Genomic DNA, 19,468 nt, shown 5'->3' on the forward strand with positions numbered 1-19,468 from the left:
GTTGGGATAAATACCCAGTAATTGCTGTCATAGCAAGAGGACCAGCACGGGTACTACTATTCACAGTGTTGCTTTTGTTTTTGTTTTTGTTTTTTTTTCTTTTTTGTTTTGTTTTTTGTTTTTCTTTTTTCATATTATCTTAATCTACTGAGTAAATTATTATATATATACATTGGAACCAGTTAATGCCCTTACAATGTATAGCTGTTTCATAAAGCAGGAAAGACAATGCAGAGGGAAATAGGTGCCCAAAAGCACAGTCACGAAGGCTTCAGAAATTCTAGATACCACTACAAGTCAATGCTGGAGATCACTTCTAAAACAATCAGTGTTCAAGAGGAATGCTTTAATTTGGAGAAAATACCACCCCACCCCTCCCACCCCTAAGCCTCCCTCTTTTTTTTTTTTTTTTTTTAAAATAATTTTTTATTCACTATCAAAAGACCTGGCTCTTCAGATAGACTTTAAACTATAAATAAACACTGCATAGTTCTCTTTTGTTTTTTTTTTTTGTTGTTGTTTTTTGTTTGTTTTTTGAAAAATTATTGCAGTACAAGTACTCCCATTTGGAACTCAGTAAGGAGCAAACAGCACAGGAGTGTGGGCGGTCCGAATAGGTCCGGGAGCTGGCCGCAGGAGTGCTGGCGGGAGTGCCGAGGTCTGGAACAGTGTGGCCGCTGGAGCAGTTCGGAGACTGAAGGGGGAGTTCACCGCCACTGCAGCAGCAGCTGCTGCTGCTGCCAGTGGGTTTGGTAGAATTCGTGGAGCCAATGGCTTTGAAGGTTCTTTTGAAAATACTAATTTTACCTGCAAGGGAGAGAGAGAGAGAGAGAGAGGAAAAAAAAAAAAAAGACAGAAGGACAGGAGTTTGGGCATCTACCCATAGAATCCAGAATGATGGGCAGCTTTTAAAATGTAGCAGGAAGCAACTACAAAGATAAAAATCACACTTGGGAAGGTCAATAAGAATAACGGAAAGTGTAGAACATCTTTCCTTTGAAAGAGCTGGAAGAGCACTTGAAGATGGCCAGCTTAGACTGTTGGTCCAGAAAAGTACTCAGCAACCTTATTTTATTTTTCTTCATAAATATACCACCTGAGGAAAGTATTCATGTTAAGGAAGAAAGTATGGAATTTTTGCTCCACTGTACACACACACATGAACTGTCACGGAATTGATATTTTAAAAGAGAGATTTATTAATGCTGACAGCTACTAATAAGCTATCCAAGTGTATAAACTGGGGAGCCCAGCAAGGTGTGAGGTATTAATGAAGAGAAATAAAAATAACAAAATTTCACTTTCAAGGTGAAACTTGCCTCCCCCCAAACTTACCTCCCCCCAAAATGTGCCATTTTGTGCTTCCTTTTTGTGCAAATGGTAACAATATTCTCTCAATCCTACTCTACAAAACCAGTTCATTCTTTGGCTAGTAGCATTAGTAAGATGGCTGTTCTCACAGAATGTTCCCATTTATGGAAACAGTAACACAGTGAGAGCTAGGAAGGAGGTTTTGGATGGTGACATTAACACAATTTGACTTCCCTGTTTATTTAAGAACCATTCACTTGATTGTTGAAAGCTGCATCTATGCTGGTCAGAAATAGCACTCAAAGTTATGACTAGTGGTGCTGAAACATCAGCTCTGTGCAGAATTCACAGCCTTTCAATGCAGCTAAAATTGCTTCTGTACAAAAGAGTAGAGTGACTTCATTTGCATAAAAATGGGTGATGCTACTAAATTAATTGGGTCAACTCCTACTGAGGTCTCATAATAGATGATTGCAGTTTTCCTTTAACTATATTTTCGCGTGCCAGCAGCACACAGTAGCACCGATTATTAATAAGATCTATTTTGAAGAAAACAGATTTCAAAATGCACAATTCAGCACATGCTATATAGATCAGTTGTTCTTAACTTTTCATTGAGCCCTGGGTCTCCCTGATGAAAGCTATGGTCAATTCAACCAGGAAAACAAAAACAAGAAACAACAACCCCCCACATACACACACACGTGGTCATAAATATTAGCTTGAGATTGTCAGGTTTCACAGATTTCCCTTAAATTCCTAAAAAAAAAAATCCAGGTCAGGACATTTATACTCGTATGTTCACTAATCTAAAGGTGTATTTGGGGTAATGGAAAGAAGGCATCTCCCAGGAAGAATTTCCCCAGGCCTCAGATATTATTCTTGGTGTAATAATTAAATAAAATCAGTCATGCCCTTGAGACCATGCTATTCAAAATCCAAAACTGTTGAGGGTATCAAAAACACCAGTGCTTTGTCCCTTGAAGATATTAAAAAAGAGAGGCGAGAACTTCTTTTTCACTGAACTTTCCTAAAATTATCCACTGACAGCAAGACCAGATATCATGATATCACTTACTTGACTCAAAAGTTTGGCTTTACTCCCTTCCACATGCTCTGTCATTAACCAGAGCCCAACTCCAAAAGATACAGCTACCAGACTGTGGCTAAACGTGGCAAACCACCCACACAACTCACAAAACCTATAATTCTATTGTTGGAGTGGGGGTTGGGACTTTCCAATCAACTGTTCCTCATGACTAAGGTACCTTCCATTTATTTCACTTAATAATTGACAACAACAACAAAAAAATCAAGTTCATCAGACAGTGGGACATTCAAGATCACTGTTGATTGGGAATCAATGATGACACTTACCCCCAGAGGATGTGCTGCCTTCTGTAGTTTGTTGTAAGGACTGTATTTAGGTTTCGGGGGCTTCCCAGCAGCTCTGTCTTTGTGCCTTCTACTGCTAATGTGCTATTAAAAACAATTAAAAATGACAGTGTTTTAAAAAAAAATCCCCAACCCCCCCCTCAAAAATACTGTTTTAACCTGAGGAAGAGGATTAGTTATTTCATACAAGTTGCAGAGACAAAAACAAAAGAGCAATGCACTTTTGTCCTTGGGTTCTGATGGCTTGAGGATATATATTTTTATGTTATCTCTTTTAGTATATTTTTAACAAATAGAAGGCTCTTCGTTTTCCCAGCCTTTCTCTTTATCGCTGCGCAGATCTCCTTTTTTAAAAGTGTACAAAGGAAAGGAATGTCTAAAGGAATTTTATGTGCAAATAAACAAAGATGCCCAGGCAGGCATGAATTTATTTCCATACTGTATTTACCCTCACATTTGTACAGCCAAATGTCAGCCCCTTAAATTCTAAAGATAAATAATGAAGGTGCATAAAATGAGCACAATATTGCACACATGCATATAAAATACAACACAATATGAGGGCTGGGCCTTTAGTTGGCAATGTCTAACTGATCACTTTGGAGGGCTATGCACAGTAAAAGTGAATGCAATAGGATTAGTCATCCCTTTAGCAGGTGGCTGCAGGATTTAGCAATACAGTACAACACTATGTAATAAAGTACATAAAATTAAAGAATAGAACAGTATAAAATTAGTTGTAACATGTAAATATCTAAACAAGTAAAAATGGAACATTGCAATTCGACCTTTCAAGAAAATCAACACTTTTGAGTGGGAAACCTGGCAGAGAAAAGATCTAATACTCCTTTTCCTCCCACTCTTCAGAAAAAAGAATAGTACAAACTCCCTTCAGACATTTTCTGAAAGGACTTAGAAAATATTACATTTTACTATTTCCTTGGCAACTAAACTAGGCATAAATAAATAAAGGCAGTGAGTAGAAGATAAGTGGATGGATGGATGGATGGATGGGAGGGAGAGGAAAACAGGAAAGAAAGGGAACAAAGGAAGCACACACATTTGCTTATCAGGATGTCCCCTATCTGTTTTCATTTCTAGAATATGCGCTGTCTACCTGTTTAAGTTGTGTTTCCGAGTTGACGTGCACATCACAGATTTCACAGTGAAACGTTTTGTTTTGCAGACCTGTGTTTCCCTTATTAACTGGTCCTTTGCCTTTCACGCCTGCCCTAGGAAAGGCTTTGATAGTCCCGCTTCCATTCCGAGCTTCTAGCATGGTTTTGTGCTTAGTACCTGCCAGGAAGATTCAGGAAAAAAGAAAGAAAAATTAATCTTAGCTAGTATGTGCCTTTAGGAAATGATACAGTAACAAAATGTGATGCCTAGTTTTAGAGCAGTTCTTGCAGGGATTATGACTGAGATATGCTTAACTTAGAAGACAGTGAGCTCTGACCACCTTACATAATTAATTGCTCATGTTTTTACAATGTCCCACATATCAAACCAGCACCATTAACAGAACACCTACACTCCAGAGTCCCTAGATGAAATTAAATGGGTGTGACTTTGTTGCACTTCCTCCGATGCTAATAAGACATAAATGATAGCAGATGAGGAAGAGTGATTTAGTTGCTCAAGGTATAGTTGGAGGTGATGTGTAACAAATGTAATCAGCTTAAACATGGTGTGTTTACAGAAGTGGCACTAATTAAAGACCCAATTTCTAAACAGAATACAAACAAGCTTTCTTGGCTATGTGTTTTAGGTTCAAAAAGGAAGAGGAAGAGTATAAAGATCTTGATGGCTGAAAAAAAAAACAAAAAAAAAAAACCAGCTCCATTAGGATAGTAAAGCCCAAACTGATTGGTCATAACTCAATTTCAAATGTAAAAACAAATGACCAAGAAGATAAGCGGTGAAAGGCTAAGCAGTTACACTATACACAAAAGCTTCTTTTTAATAAACCGATAAACATCTCTGGACTCTCACTCATTCCGAGTGTAACTCCCATTATTAACACTTGTTTGGTTTTTTGTTTTTTTGTTTTTGATTTTTTTTAGCCTGGTAGTTTATGAATGGGAGCTTCTCTCAAAATTTTGTTCACAATTTTCTTTTTCTTCGTGTTGATAACTATTCTTTATTTTTATCACTTAGCCATATGGTTTTGCTATGAAATTTTCTCTCATCATCATTTATGTCCTTTCTGCCATTAAACCCTTTTTTTTTCAGTGGTTTCTCTTTCCTACTTGTGTTTATTAGATTGTTATCAGTTCTAGAGGCATAAAAAATAAGATTCTCAATTTTCTGGATTCCTGGACCAGCCTTCCAGAACCATTACTATCAATGAGGAAAACACATTGAGGGGGACACTAGGTCAGTGCCAATGACCATCGCCTTAAATAAGAGGTGATGAATACAAGAAACAGGTTCACAGTCGCGTTTCTCTCTTTTAGAATGATTGCAACTTTACCAAATCCTATATTAAAAAAGGTATATTCTTACAACATAGATTCCCCACGTTGAAGGTTGTATTCTTATGCACATCTATGAAAATGTTCATATCCCAACATATGAAGGAAAGAGAAAAAGGTTGACACATTGTAAGTAGACTGGAGAACTTGAAATGTGGAGCTGGTGGGGAGGCCTCTCTGCTTTTCCCTTTAAGTTTGCAAGCCCCCTCCACCCGCCCTTTGCAAAATAGACACAAATACATTTTGCTCTGCAGATGGTGTAAGTCAATGTATGGCAAAACAATGCTCTAGGGAGCAAGATCTATATACAAATATATATATATATATACATATATATATATAAATATATATATATACACACCAATATATATATACATATATATACAAATATATATATGTACACAAATATATATATACACATATATATATGTGTATATATATACAAATATATATACAAAACCTAGAGCATTGTTTCACCATACACTGACTTACACCATTTGCAGAGTAAAATGTATATATATATTTTATATATATATATTTTTCCTTTGTCTCACTGTGTGTGTGTGTGTGTGTGTGTGTGTGTGTGTGTGTGTCTAGATGGTTGTCCAATCTTTTTTATCCAAACAGGTGATTTTATCAAAATACTTCTTTTCCATACAGCTTCTTCAGTCAAAGTGAGAAGCATTCCTGGGCTGGTTTGGCTTATCAATGCTTAGGAAGCAGTCAGTAGGAGAGCGGCTCTTATTCTGACTGTCTAGAGGGAGTCCTGACCCACGCAATATCTTCTGTAATTGGGAGGCTTACCGTTACCCTGGAAGAAGCTGAATAGGAGTGGCAGATAATCTTTGGACCTTAATAATAATAAGGCCATGAACACTGACCACAGCTGACTGGCTTAAATGAATTTCTCACTTGAAACGTGAAACGGATGTCTTGATGAAACAAGTCTTTACCTAATTCTCTTCCTGAACACAGAAGCACGAATTAGACATGGGCTTCTTGAAGGCAACTCCAGGGGTTTGCTCATCCTGTATTCTTAGTGCCTGACCCACAGGAGATACAGCTCAAGTATTGGGTATGAATAAAGAGCAATGAACACGTATTTGTCAAGAGCATTGTGGACTCCGACTCTGGCATGGTAGGAGCGGGGTTTGCCTCCATTAGCTGTGTGGTTTACATTTCTTTGTGCTTCAGTGTCCTCAGCTGTGGAAGAGGAAATTATTTGCTCTACTGAAGTGTTACATGAAATGTATTTATTGTTCTAAGGATTACTTTTGGCACTTCCATGAGCTCTCAGTAAATTTTAGTTCTCTTCTCCTTCTTAACAGTGTCGGTTTTGTTTAAGCAAAAATTTAGAAATCTCTAAAAGTCAGTAAAGTCTATCCTTTGATAAGTGCCTTTTCTGTATATTAAAACTTAGTGAGGGATAGAATAAGCCCTGTCTAGGAATAGAAAACTCAAACGAGCCTAATGAAAATTATCAAATGTTACCACTTCAAGTTATTGCCAGAAAAACTTACCCAAATTCGTAATAAGCACTAACTATAAAACATTTTAAAGGTTTTTAATTACGTAGAGAAAACCATCAAAATCAGCTAAGCAAAGCATTACTTAGTAGAATGTTTTGGGGAGATTTCTTTCAAGAAAAAGACAATTTTTTTTTTGTATTATCTGTGTCTATAACATACAACTAAAAGGAGACTTCCAGATCTTTTGAAAAGAGTATGTCCTCTTAAGTTGTTTTAAACATTCTTAGACTGTTTTGTGAATCATGCTAGTAAGCTATGATATCTACTTCTCTCAAATTCTTAAAAAAAAACGCAAAGCAGGAATGCTCATATTTAAATCCTGCATTCCAATGTTATGGAATATAAATCCATTAACTGCAAATTCAGTGAAAAATAAAAGAGAAAGCAAATGAAATAACACAACCGATCCCCAAATAATGCTAGCAGCAACTGTGGTCACACTAATAATCGTGCCATAATGATTCATCCTTACAAGGTGCCATAGGGCTTCTTAGCACCATTAAAGAGAGAGGGAGAGAGGTCCAAAGAGAACAGTCGACTTTCCCAGGTTCACACCGAATTGTTATTTCTGGATCTGAGGTAAAAATGGTCTGATCGGTTCTAGCTCATTCCATTGTGACATACAAGAGGTTGTGTGCAATGGGAGCTATAATCTCAAAATTGGTTTACGATTAAAAAGAAAAACCATAAATGTATAACTCTACATTGAGAGCTAAAGACCTTATTCCATACATATGGAAGGGGAAAAAAAGGGAGAGAAATACTTAGAATTACAATTTAGATGCAAAGGACACATCTCCCCACCCTACAGTCTGGTTGTTTCTGAACAAAATTGGTCTTCAAACCGAGTTCCCTGAAAAAAGCACAATCTTCACAGTGGTTTCCTAATATCTCGCTCTGAAAGCAAGCAGAGAACTGTTAATGATACAGGGGAGGTGGGGGGGGTGAATGTGGGGGCAGTAGAGCCCACAGGCAGTGACTGTGGTCTGCTGTGGGTACAGGTAATACAGGGATCCATGAAAGAGAACTAGAAAATAATTAAATGGACTAAAACAGACAGTCTACTTTCCACCTTCACCATGAACTGGCAACTCTAACCGACGTCCATGATAAAGGACTGTGTCCTAGAACACAATTTGTCTATATCCTAAACAAGCAGTGTTTTTCCTGTTGAGATTTTAGCATATATTAATTTACCCCATTGTCTAACTTACCCTATACTAAACATCATATGTTACATGGAAATAAATGGGTAGACCTCTCCATTATATCGTGGGCCACAGACACACAGGAATTTGGCTACAGTCTCCTGTTTCATTAGTGATTCCCTAACTGTTTGAAATCATTCAAGCTCACAAGGGCTGCAGTTCATGTCTTTGGCCCTGGTGGTACTCTATATTTTTAATGTAAACAATAGATCATAAGTGAACAATGAGATGATAACACCTTGATTATAAAGATGAAGTGACAGAATTTGAGCTAACTCCATTCTGTCATTCTATGTGACCACTGGACATTTTTATGTTTAAAACAGTGAAATGCAGTGGGAGGCCTGTGGTGTCACGGCTTTGTTCGGCAAGTCCAGTTGCCCACGTTGGTAATTGCCTAGTGATGCACAGGTCGCTGGCCGCTTCCCTTCCCTGTTCCCCCTTCCCACTTCCTTCCCCATGCCCTTGGCCTTGCCTAAAAGCCATTTGCTCTCAAATCCTGGTCTCAGAGTCTGCTTCTCATGGAACCCAAACTAAAACACGCCACACTAATCTTTGGATGATTCCTACAACAGCTACTCTTTTTGTGGCAGGCGAGTGAGCCTACAGAGATCCCCTCTCCTTTACATCCCCCTCCCCTGGGTTTCCCCACATGGGATCTGAAGGCAAAGATGCAGGAACCAGGGCACGAGGGGCAGTTGTCTGACTGTGGAAATGACGGCATTCACCATCCACAGGTAGAGGACATCCCAGACACAATGAACTGCCCTCCGCTGCTTCAGTTACAAAAGAGAGCTGATTTGCAGATCAAAAATGGTGCACAGAGGAGATTAAAGAGAATCTACATGTGTATCTTCTCTTCTTCCTTGGCCACCTCCAGTTCTGGCCCAACTGGCTAGTGCAAGTCTCGTGGGAGGCCGAAAATAAGCACCGGGCCTGGACCCTGGAAAAAAATCTCTGATGTAGGAAGGGAAATGCAGGGATAAAGAAACCAAGCTTAGGCAGAAGGGGGGAGGTTATAGTTCACTGATCGGACTGAAGGTTTGGAGGGGACAGCCCTATAAAGGGATTCCTATAAGGTTACACGCATTTACCACCTTAAACTCTCAGATAAGATGGTTCCAGTAGTTCTCAGCTCTGCCTGCACAACATTGTGAGGTTTTTTGTTTTTGCTTCTTTTCTTTTCCCAAACACTGTCACTTCCAGGCCTGGATATATAATAAATCAGAATCCCTGGGTATAGGGAATAATATATATCTGAAAGTGATATGGGTGAATGTGCTTTTAAAGCTTTATGGGTATTTCCCATACACAAAGCAGAGATAAGGATTATAGAATTGGAGTATGAAAAATGTTGACCTGATATGACATAATGAAATAACAAAGAATTCTTTGCTTCTTAATCAGATGTTTCTGATAAGAATTCAGGAAGGACATCCAAATTCTTGATAAATTAACTCCAGCCTCAAAGGTATGGTTTGTTTATCTGTCAAAGCGGAGGCCCCCCTCAAAATGAATGTGTTTCTCTGTCACTATGCAGAATGATCAAGAATTCTTGAGAAATAAATGGACTTTCAATGATGTTTTTGCTCTCCAATTATCTGGCATCCCTGAATAATGTAATTGCATGAGTAAAACATGAGGCACGTCTGCACGGTATAGATTCTGACTTGGGGCCAGATCTTTTTCTGTGTTTCTCAGCCTCTGAACTCATGAACTCCCGGACGACAGCTAATGTTGCATGCAGGGGCGAAGAGATGTGTTGAAGGAATTGCTCTCCATCTGCAATTACTCCCGTAGAATACTGAAGTAAATACTTGAGCATTACTGTGCAGCACAGTGATTGGCCAGTGACAGACAACATAAAGCTGCAATATTAACCCAGGGTATGATTTACAAATGATTCTGTTCCTATTGTGATTGCTGACATGGTTCTGGCAATGAACCCAGCCTTTTAGAGGAAATCTAATCTAGGGCCAAAGGGCTGTCTAAAATCTCGGGCAGGATATATATCAGTTATCTGTATCTATATATCTATACATAATTTAATTATAGATAGAAATATATAATTTAGATATATAGATATAAATATATAGATCTGGGCTCTCTTTTTGCATCGACTTATCCAGATAGATAGGTATAGGTATAGATATAAAATACCTATATAATATCTTTCTATAGATGTAGATATACAATAGATGGATAGAATTGAAGTATATTGGGAAGCATTTCATCCTGGCTTATTAGTATGTTCTATTATGATATATTCAAGTTTAGTGTTTAAGTTAGAAAGACCTAAGTTGAAATCATGGCTCAGCCACTTAGTTGGTCATGTGCCTGGCCTGAGCCTCAATCAAATAGCAAGAATAGTATCTTTAGGTTGTCACAAAGAGTAAATAAAATATTACATGTAGAGAACACACCTCAGTGGTTGCCCATAATAAACATTTTACATTTAATTGTCCGGGTGATATAGATTTATGCCAAACAGCGTCATTTGCCATAAAAACCATTATGGAGAGGTTTTAGCTAAAAGCACATAGAGTTTTGGAAATAATTTTGCAGCTATATTATTGACAAAACTTTAGAAAATGTCATTTAGAAGCCAATGTGTGGGAGTACATAGCAGTTTTAAAATCAAATAAATGCAAAGCTTATACTTTAGAATTACATTGTATTTTATCTCCTAACGTTTAATAACACACGTGCGCACACACACACACACACACAAACACATACATCTGTAAACACAAGCACATTAAGGAGCCCCTCGAGTCCTCTCTTGTGCCCATGCAAATGACACTTTGCGTGTCATTTTTAATTTTTAATGGTTGATGACTTCCATGTAATAATTGCCAGTTTTCCACCACCCTTTGTCCCCTGCTGCAAACGATCTAATCCATTCAGAGGAGGATAATTGCAGAGCTGTTGAGACAGAAGAGAAATCACTGCATCTCACCACTGTTGTGCGCCTCCAGCTGCGAGGCAGAGTTGACGGCAACCTTGCAGAGCGAGCAGTAAAGAAGCCGTTTTGCCTTTTCTTCCTCAGTCTCTGTGGAAGGACATGAGCTATTGCCACTGGCTGTCGTGGGGCTTTTTTCCACTTTGGAGGTGATCTCAGTTGTCATAACACTGCTTTTGCGAATTTCCACAGTTGTCGTTGATACTGCTGGTGTCCCTGCGGTACTGTCTGCATTCAAAATAACACAGGAAAGAAGGGGAAAACCGCGCTATTATCTTTCCCTATTTGGAAATGTATCACTAATATTACATTCTGCTAATAATGATAAGAGCAGCCCGCAATTGCTACCTCTCGACTATGAGTCAATCATCTCATGAAGAAATTTGCATAGATGGCCACGTGTAGTTGCCTATATTGATAAAAAAAACATGCAGAAGATTCTGAAAAATACACCCAAATACACTTACAATTTTTTTTTCCTGTGGGGCAAATAAACATACTCACAGATTTCTCTTGTTAACATATGGACTTAGTAAAATAGTCTTTACAATGCCTTGTACATTGTATGCCTCTATTTCTACACAGATGGCTTTTTAAAAAATAGAGGAAAAACACTTTTAAGAAATTTTTATTTTTCTTTATTACTCGTATTTCTATTTTCCTTCTACATTTATTTCTTTAATTAAAATATAAGTACTGATCATTTTCTATAGGCTTGGGCAAAGAAAGGAAAAAAAAAATGGAACCTGATAACATAAGGGTTTGTTCAGATCAACGATTTAGAAAATCATTGTCCTATTTACAAAGAGTTGTATATTCAATGCTGGGTAAAAAAAACTCTGGTCTGGAATATTTATTAAATGCATGCTCTGTACCAGGCTGTGTTCAGAAAGTTTGTTATGTAGTTTTCAAACATCAATGGCCACTCTAAAAGAAATTCACAGACTGGTCGCCCCATGTTAATGTCACATCATCATTCTAAGAGTCTGATGACCACGGAAGTGTTGATGTACTGGAACACTACAATCCTTCTGGCTCCAAAGTCTGATTCTAAATCTGGAGAGGTCAAGCTCTAAAGCAAAAGTCCTTTATCCTGACTTCACTTGGGCATACACAGCTCCCATTCTGAAGATGACAATTACCAATTACCATCAGCAATGTTTGCGATATCCAATAACAAATTGCAAAGGATCTCTAATGCTCCTAACCTTCCTACCTTTCTACTATTTACTTTGTGTCTCCCAGCTGGCTGGTTATTAACCTCCTATTCAAAATATTCCCAGGCTGTCTCTCTAGCTACACCTGCTCTTGGAAGTGTTTTTCATTCCAGATGCTGCCATGGTCATTAATGCCACAGTGAAAAGTTCATAATAAATGAATTAGACAGTGGTTACAAGGGACAGTGGTCTGCCTGCAATGAAATGTTGTCCTCATAAATGCTTATTCTTATTAGATCACATTATCAAGAGTTGATTGCAGTTATAGCATCCCCTTTAACTTGGATATCTCCTTTGATCCAGATATAAAGGTGGGAGTTTAGGTGAGATTGGTTATAGCTTCTTTCCCAAATATGGCATCAGAAACACTAGTCAATAAGAAGAAAAATGGGCTCTTGTTGAGGACTGTTGTATAAAACAATTCATCTGGATCTTATTTCCTTTGCCTGACATTTCATACATGTTTAATCACTTATTTAACTACTAAGATCATCAAGTAAGCCTCCTTTAGTGTTTTGAACAATATCCTCCAACCATGTAAAAAGAGTCTGCTCATCAGCTTTTCATGGCTAGAGAAAAATAAATAAAATTACTCTAATCCCAAGTTTTGCACCAGAATACATTTATTCTCTCAACATTGACAGGTCCATGTCCCGATTAATTTTTACTTGTCTCTTGAGGTGCTGATGTAAAATTATCAGGTAATAGCTAGAAAATATTTCTGAGAACCTAGATAGGGCATCAAATGCAATGACTATGATAGTCTAGTACCTATTCATTGCTCCCAACAAACCAGAAATGATTGAAAGCATAGGCCTATGTGTCTATGAATAAATAACAAGTGTCCAATTAATTTGCTAAGTGTTTTATAATTCAAATTTCATTTAACCTTCACACAAACTGTACAAATGAGGAAATTCCAGAAATTAAGGACATTTCCAAGGTCATAGAAATAGAATATGGTGACTTAGGGAGAAGTGTTTTATAGCTTGAAAACATCAGGGATTAAAAAAAAATATTGTGGATGATACTCTTGGCCATGACTGTGACACATGATAAGGTTACTAAGTAAGGTGACAAACAGAAGTACGCTAAAACTACTAAACTGGTCTTACAATCAGCTCCATGGGGAGTGGCAACCGTAAATATAGATTTATATTTTAACTTAGCGTGGTTACATGCTGGAGCCAGTGTGATACTCTAGGTATTTATTTCATTTAAATCCAAGGAAGGATATGCCTAGTAATACCCAACTTCTAAAACTTCTCCTCTGGATTGACTATATTTATTTTATGTCTTGATCTGAAAATTGTGTGTAGCATAGATCATAGTAATCCTAAACCAACTTCCCTGCTTATAGTGAAATTCATAAGAAAAGTATAGAATAAACAAAACCATAGATCTTCTAATCCCTGTAACAGCTACATCAGTATTTTTCTCTAACCTCTGAGGATAATGTACATTTAGACCAAGGATGCCACAAGATTAGAAATGCGAGATTCTCTATGCCTAGGGCTTAGTGAAGTATTAACATTTCTCAAGGCAAGTCCCCTGCATGAGACAGTTTTAGGGGAATTAGTATCAAAAAGCCTAACTTCTGGTCTTTCTGCTTTTTGACCTCATAGCTGAGCACAAATCTGTTATTTTCTCAATTTTGCAGTTAATTTGAAAGAAATACAAACAGTTATATTTTTCACTTTAAATTTAATATATAAATCTTGTATCCATAGGTAGGATTACTACTAATTTATAACAGGACATGGATTTTTCAGTTCCTTTTCATTTATCAGTGGTGAGGGAACTTTTTCATGGAAAAAGTAAGGTAAGTATATTTTAAGATTATACTGTATTTAAAGAGAATCAACTATGTTAGACATTGCCTAGAAAATTACAACTAGTCAAGAAATTTTTCTTAATATGGTACATTAAATTACCAACTATACATAATTCTTTATCCATCCAGAAAAACAGAATCTTCAGTGGGTGTTTATGTTAATAACATATACCTCTTAAAAGATGTGAGATGAATTACTTCTATACTTCCTCCCCCAAACTCACAACTCCTGTCCAACCATGGGGAAAACATTCAACAAACCTAAATTTAAAGACATTTTATGAAATTCCTGACTGATAGTCCCCAAAACTGTTAAGGTCATCAAAACAAGGGACATCTGAGAAACTGTCAAATCTAGATGAGTCTAAAGAGACATGATGTGATGACTTTATGTAATGTGGTAGCCAGGTTAGGATTCTGGAGCAAAGATAAAGGCAGGGAGCATTAGGTGAAAACTTAGGAGATGTGAATGAAACATGGACTTTAGTTAATAATAATGTATCACTATTGGTTCATTAGTTCTGACAAATGCACTATGACACTGTGCGATGTTAACTGTAAGGGAAAACTGGATGCAGGGTGCACAGGTGCCCTCTGTAATATTTTTGCATCTTTTCTGTAAATCTAAGACTATTCTAAAAAGAAAAGTTCATTACATTTAAGAAAAACAGAACTATAACCAGTCAACAAATAGTACATCATGTCAGTTACCTGGTAGAATCACTATCAAAAGAAATCTTAGTGGTTTCTTGGTATAGCTTTCTTAGGTTTCAGATTACAATTTTTCAGTCACATAGTGCTCTAGGGTAGAAACTGGGACTTGACATTGCAACTCCCAATCCTAAATTAAGTGCTTATTATCCTGTGCTGCAATGAGTCACGGATTCATACTTGATTCCACCAACATTTATTAGGCAGCTGTTTTGTGCAAGGTTCTATATATACTAAACCACTGAGGATGAGAAGGCTGATAAATATCCATCACGGTTTAAGAGACATCTCATGATGACTTGATGATAGTAAAGTTAAATCTTTAATCAGGTTTGTGCATTGCTAAATTCTTGCACTTACACTTGGCATGAGAAAAACACTCAAATATTTATTAAAAGAAAACAATGAATGAATGAATAACAATTACAGCTAATGATTATTGAATCACTTTTAAAACATTTACAGGTATGAATTCATTCAATTCTCATAGAAACCTAATAGGGGAACACCATTTTTATCCCCATCTTGAGAAGAAATGGAGGGATGGAGAGATTTGGGAACTTGCCCAAAGCCAGAGCCGCCAGGTGGAGCACAAGGGTTTGAACTTAGACAGTCTGGCTCAGAAGCATATGTTCTTCATTTATTTTTTATTGTTAAAAATTTGATTTTTTTAAATAAAAGAACTGTATACATTCTCTTCATCTAATTCATTTTTTGCCTCTTCAGCTAATTCAAATTGGTCATGATTTATTATGCACGTTTGAAGATAGCATCTTAAAAATTTGACTTTAAAAGAAACTAAACATAGCCTGAGCTAGAGTCAATCATGTATGTCCATCCATTTGTGCTGAGTATTATGTTACTGGAATCATTTTGGGAGGAGAAGAGAAAAGAAAAATCAACAGCTCTCAAATAACCTCTTGTACAAAATGGTAAAAGTAAACTACAGGTCTTGTCTTTTCTTCCCTTTCTCTCTTTCTTCCTTCCTTCCCCTCCCTTCCCTTCTTTCTCTTTTCTTTCCTTCCCTTCCCTTTCCTATTTCCTTCCTCCTTTCCCAAAAGATGGGAAATTGGAATAATGATTTACTTTTTCTAAGGTTCCCCAAAGGTTGACTCAGATTTCTTTGCATTCTACAACCAGTGACCCTCTAAGAACTATATATATCACAAGTCAAAAATAATGGGTGCTATTCAGTGGGAAGAAAAAGGTTTGAGATGGTTTGGGTCTGTATTTCCGTGCAGTTTTTCTGCTAGTATCCTATAGCAAATATTCATCATTACAACTGTCCATATTTGGCTTTGACATCAAAACCGATTGCTAATACTTTGTGGGATGGGGTTTTAGTTGAGAACAAGAGAAAAGTTATCAGTATTCAGAGCGACCCATTTGTGGCCCTCATCCTTGTGCAAAAACACAGCAAATATTTTTAAAATTCCGTATAGCATAAGAAAAGATTCCAGAAAATATCAATGACTTGAATTCCAGAGAGCAAAATAGAGCAGCTAAGTTACATGGTCTAGGTAAGAAATTTATTCTCCTAGACACAAACCTCATTACCCAATAGGACAACTAAAGCTGAGTTATTTAAGTTTCCTCTCAGGTGACAGGAATTAATATTATGACCCAAAGATGCTCATCATGTTTTCCTGTAAATTAGAGACTCAGAATTATATACAATTTACGTCCTTCCTCCATGTGTGAATTTAAGTCTCACCCAGGCTTGTTAGCAAGTGAGCAGAACAGCTGCTTCCTCTTAAATATGCTGACATTCTGAAGTATAAAAAGGTGCCTCGTGACCAAAAAAAATAAAAATAAAAAAACCCCCACAAGTTTTTTATAAATTATTACTGGTGGTTTCTTTCTGATGGATTTAAATTAATTTAACTAATATTTATTGAGTACAGGACCACACCATTAGACCCAGGCAAGAATGACCTCTGCATTGGATACTGTATTTTTGAGGTCTTCACATTTCACAAGCCACCAACACAAAAGTCTATTTTTTGAATTTGTTGATCTTGTTAAAAAAAAAAAAAAGGTGTTTTTCAAAAAATATTTTTATTTATTCGCCAGAGAGATAGATAAGCAGGGGATGTGGCAAGTAGAGAAAGAAACAGGCTTCCTGCTGAGCAGGGAGCCGGATGTGGGACTCCACCCCAGAGACCTGGGATCATGACCTGAGCCAAAAAAAGAAAGAAAGAAGAAAAAAGAAAGAAGAAAGAAAGAAAGAAAGAAAGAAAGAAAGAAAGAAAGAATAAATAAATAAATGAGGGAAGAAAGGAAGGAAGGGGGAGGAGAGGTAGAAGGAGATCACAGCCTATATCTGGAAACCAGAGGAAGAGGTTAATTTTTTCATACCTGGGCTTCATCAAATCACCTTAGCAGACAAAGTCCTTCCTCTAACAAATTCCCTCCCTCCCCTCTGCTGGGATGGCACAGGCAGGGCTTTAGACTGCCTAAAATCCTGAGCTTACAAAATGAGGGTGGGGAGAAGGGGTACCTCCCCCACAGGCTACCTGAATTGGGGGGATCCAATCACCACCCAAAATATCCTGGCTTGGGGAGCAGCTTCTGCCCTGCCCTCGAGGATCTGTCTTACCCCTTGGCAGGACTCGGGTCTGACACAGGCAAGTGGATCCCTTACCCTTCAGGTCACAGGGGGCAATCCCTGGGATGCAGGCTGTGGGGTTGCTAGGTGAAGCCTGAGGTAGAAAAAGTCGGTATTCATCTGGATGACATAAGGTTTTCATCTGCACTCTGGTCTTAGCCCTGAAACTTTTGGGCTGGGCCTGAAAGAGCCCTCATATGTCAGACCCTGGGCTACTCACTGGAGGTGAAGAAATAAATACAGTAAAATTTGTATACTCAAGAGTGATCTGGCACTGATACGACGGGGAGAGGAGGCAATGGATTTTCTCTTTTTGAGGAGGATGAGCACGAGGAGCTGTAATGCAAACTTTGATTTTATCGTACTTCCAACAGTGCAAGTACCATGCAAAAAGTGATTCCCTGTACTTTTTAAAACACGTGGCATATTCTGTACTAGAGTGACCTCAGTGAAACTCTTAACGTTCAATGAAACTCTTAATTCTTTCTCCCTTTACAGTATTTGAACTAGATTTTCCATGCCTTACACATATTAGAAATTATAGAAAGGCAAGAGATTTCAAAAATGCACAAAACAAAATACCAAACAGCAGCTTTTGAAATGCTTCTCAAAGCTACCCAAAGATGATCTCTTTGAGGCAATTACCTCAGGGGTAGATTGAGACACTGATAATGATTATCTGTTGAACTCACTTGAACTCACTTTGTGCCATGTATATCAAATGCAGATTAAAACATGAATTATTTCAAAGAAATGTATTTGAGACAGACCCTATTTGGATTTGCCTCTTGAAATTAGGACCAATTAGTTTCATGGGGAATGGCCATTTTTTAGGAACATCTATGATTTGAGAGGGTAACGTTAGATTAACTTTCACAGGATAATTTATCAGCAATTTAGGTTATTCCTATCACTGATTAGAATTTTGGAGTAAGAAGCTAAGGAAGGAAGTTGCCAGGTAAGTGCATAGTTGTAGAAGCCCTCAAAAGGAAGTGATGATTAGGACCAGAGCAAAGAAGGACTGACTTGGGTTAGGCAGCTTTAAGTTCAGCTAGCTAGTGGGAGGCAGGGGTGGAGGAAGAAGCCAAGCAGGAGGGACACCAGAGACCCCTGAAGTTCAGGAGGCTAGGAGCAAGAACTGCTCTCAGGAGCAGAAACTGTCCAGACCCCTGACGAGGTAGGGAGGATGGAAGAGTTGGCCAACCAAAGTGGAGATCTACTTACATTTCCGAACCTTATGTCTCCAAAATGTCCTTGACCTCAAAATGGACCTCTCTAGTTTGAAACGGGATCTCACCGAGTAGAAACAGACATAAAACCAGGCAATAGTCACGCATGCGCACACGTGCACACCCACGCACACCCCCCCCCCCGCCCCCGCACACACCAGGGAAGGCAGAAGGTGTAAACGAGTGAAGCAGGGCAGCTGACGAAGACGGTGTGAGACGCTGTAGTAAACTGGAGAGCGCGCTCCGTAGGAAAGGGCTAGTTCATTATACCGCTTTAGTCAGTTCCTGTTGTTTTAGAAACAGTTGTCCAGTTTTACCAGAGCTTTCATTCTTATTTTGATAAAAGCCAAAAAGTTTTATTTAAAATCTCCAAATTTTAAGCATTAGCAATTCTCTGTGTGTGCGTGTGTGTATAGAATCCTGGGTAGGCCCAAATCTTCTCTGTGTTCGATCTGAGCTGTGGGCTGCCAGTTTTGCAAGGTTCTCTAGGGAGACAGTGGCTGTGCTTCCAGATACTCATTTCTATAACTGTTCAGAGACTCTGGTCTTATAGCTTGACTGAAATTCTCCCTCAGAAGACAAGGTCTCTCTCTACTTGAAGGAAAGGATTAGAGTTGGTCTTTTTTCTTTCTTTACCAGACAATTTGCCTTCATTTTTTTCTTTCAGTCCATAAGAAGGGGCTTGTTCTAGCATAGAAACCCTGGAAACCCTGGAGTGTCTTATCGACTATGTATCGGGTTTATAACTTAATATCTCAGGGATGTTCTTGGTTGATAAAAGTAACCTCAACAATCTCTATCAATGTCGTCATGTTGGAGTCTTAGTTTCTAAAAGCCAGGGGGATATATTATATTCCCTTAGTATATATACATGCCCCACAATACAACTAGAAAGAGCTTGGTAGATATTTTGTAAGTGATACATATAGAGGCTGCTGTCAATAAATTTGTGGTTAGGCATTTGCCTTTCTTTCAAAAGTTGAGGTCATA

General features: G+C 38.0%; 1 protein-coding gene across 2 annotated transcripts in view; it reads right to left on the minus strand.

Moving 5' to 3' along the window:
- Positions 1-497: 497 nt before the first annotated feature.
- The window catches only part of ZNF385D (zinc finger protein 385D), an 889,426-nt gene continuing 870,455 nt past the window's right edge, over positions 498-19,468 (minus strand). For both annotated transcript variants that reach the window (XM_032860950.1, XM_032860951.1), the window contains 4 exons: positions 10,877-11,107; positions 3,824-4,002; positions 2,689-2,790; positions 498-807 (listed from right to left, as the gene is read on the minus strand). In XM_032860950.1, coding sequence (XP_032716841.1) covers positions 574-807; positions 2,689-2,790; positions 3,824-4,002; positions 10,877-11,107 — 746 coding nt within the window. In that variant the 3' untranslated portion in view covers positions 498-573. The remainder of the gene's footprint in view (positions 808-2,688; positions 2,791-3,823; positions 4,003-10,876; positions 11,108-19,468) is intronic.

Source organism: Lontra canadensis, unplaced genomic scaffold, assembly GCF_010015895.1.
Source record: "Lontra canadensis isolate GAN:19392208 unplaced genomic scaffold, GSC_riverotter_1.0 scaffold20, whole genome shotgun sequence".
Taxonomy (NCBI): Eukaryota; Metazoa; Chordata; class Mammalia; order Carnivora; family Mustelidae; genus Lontra; species Lontra canadensis.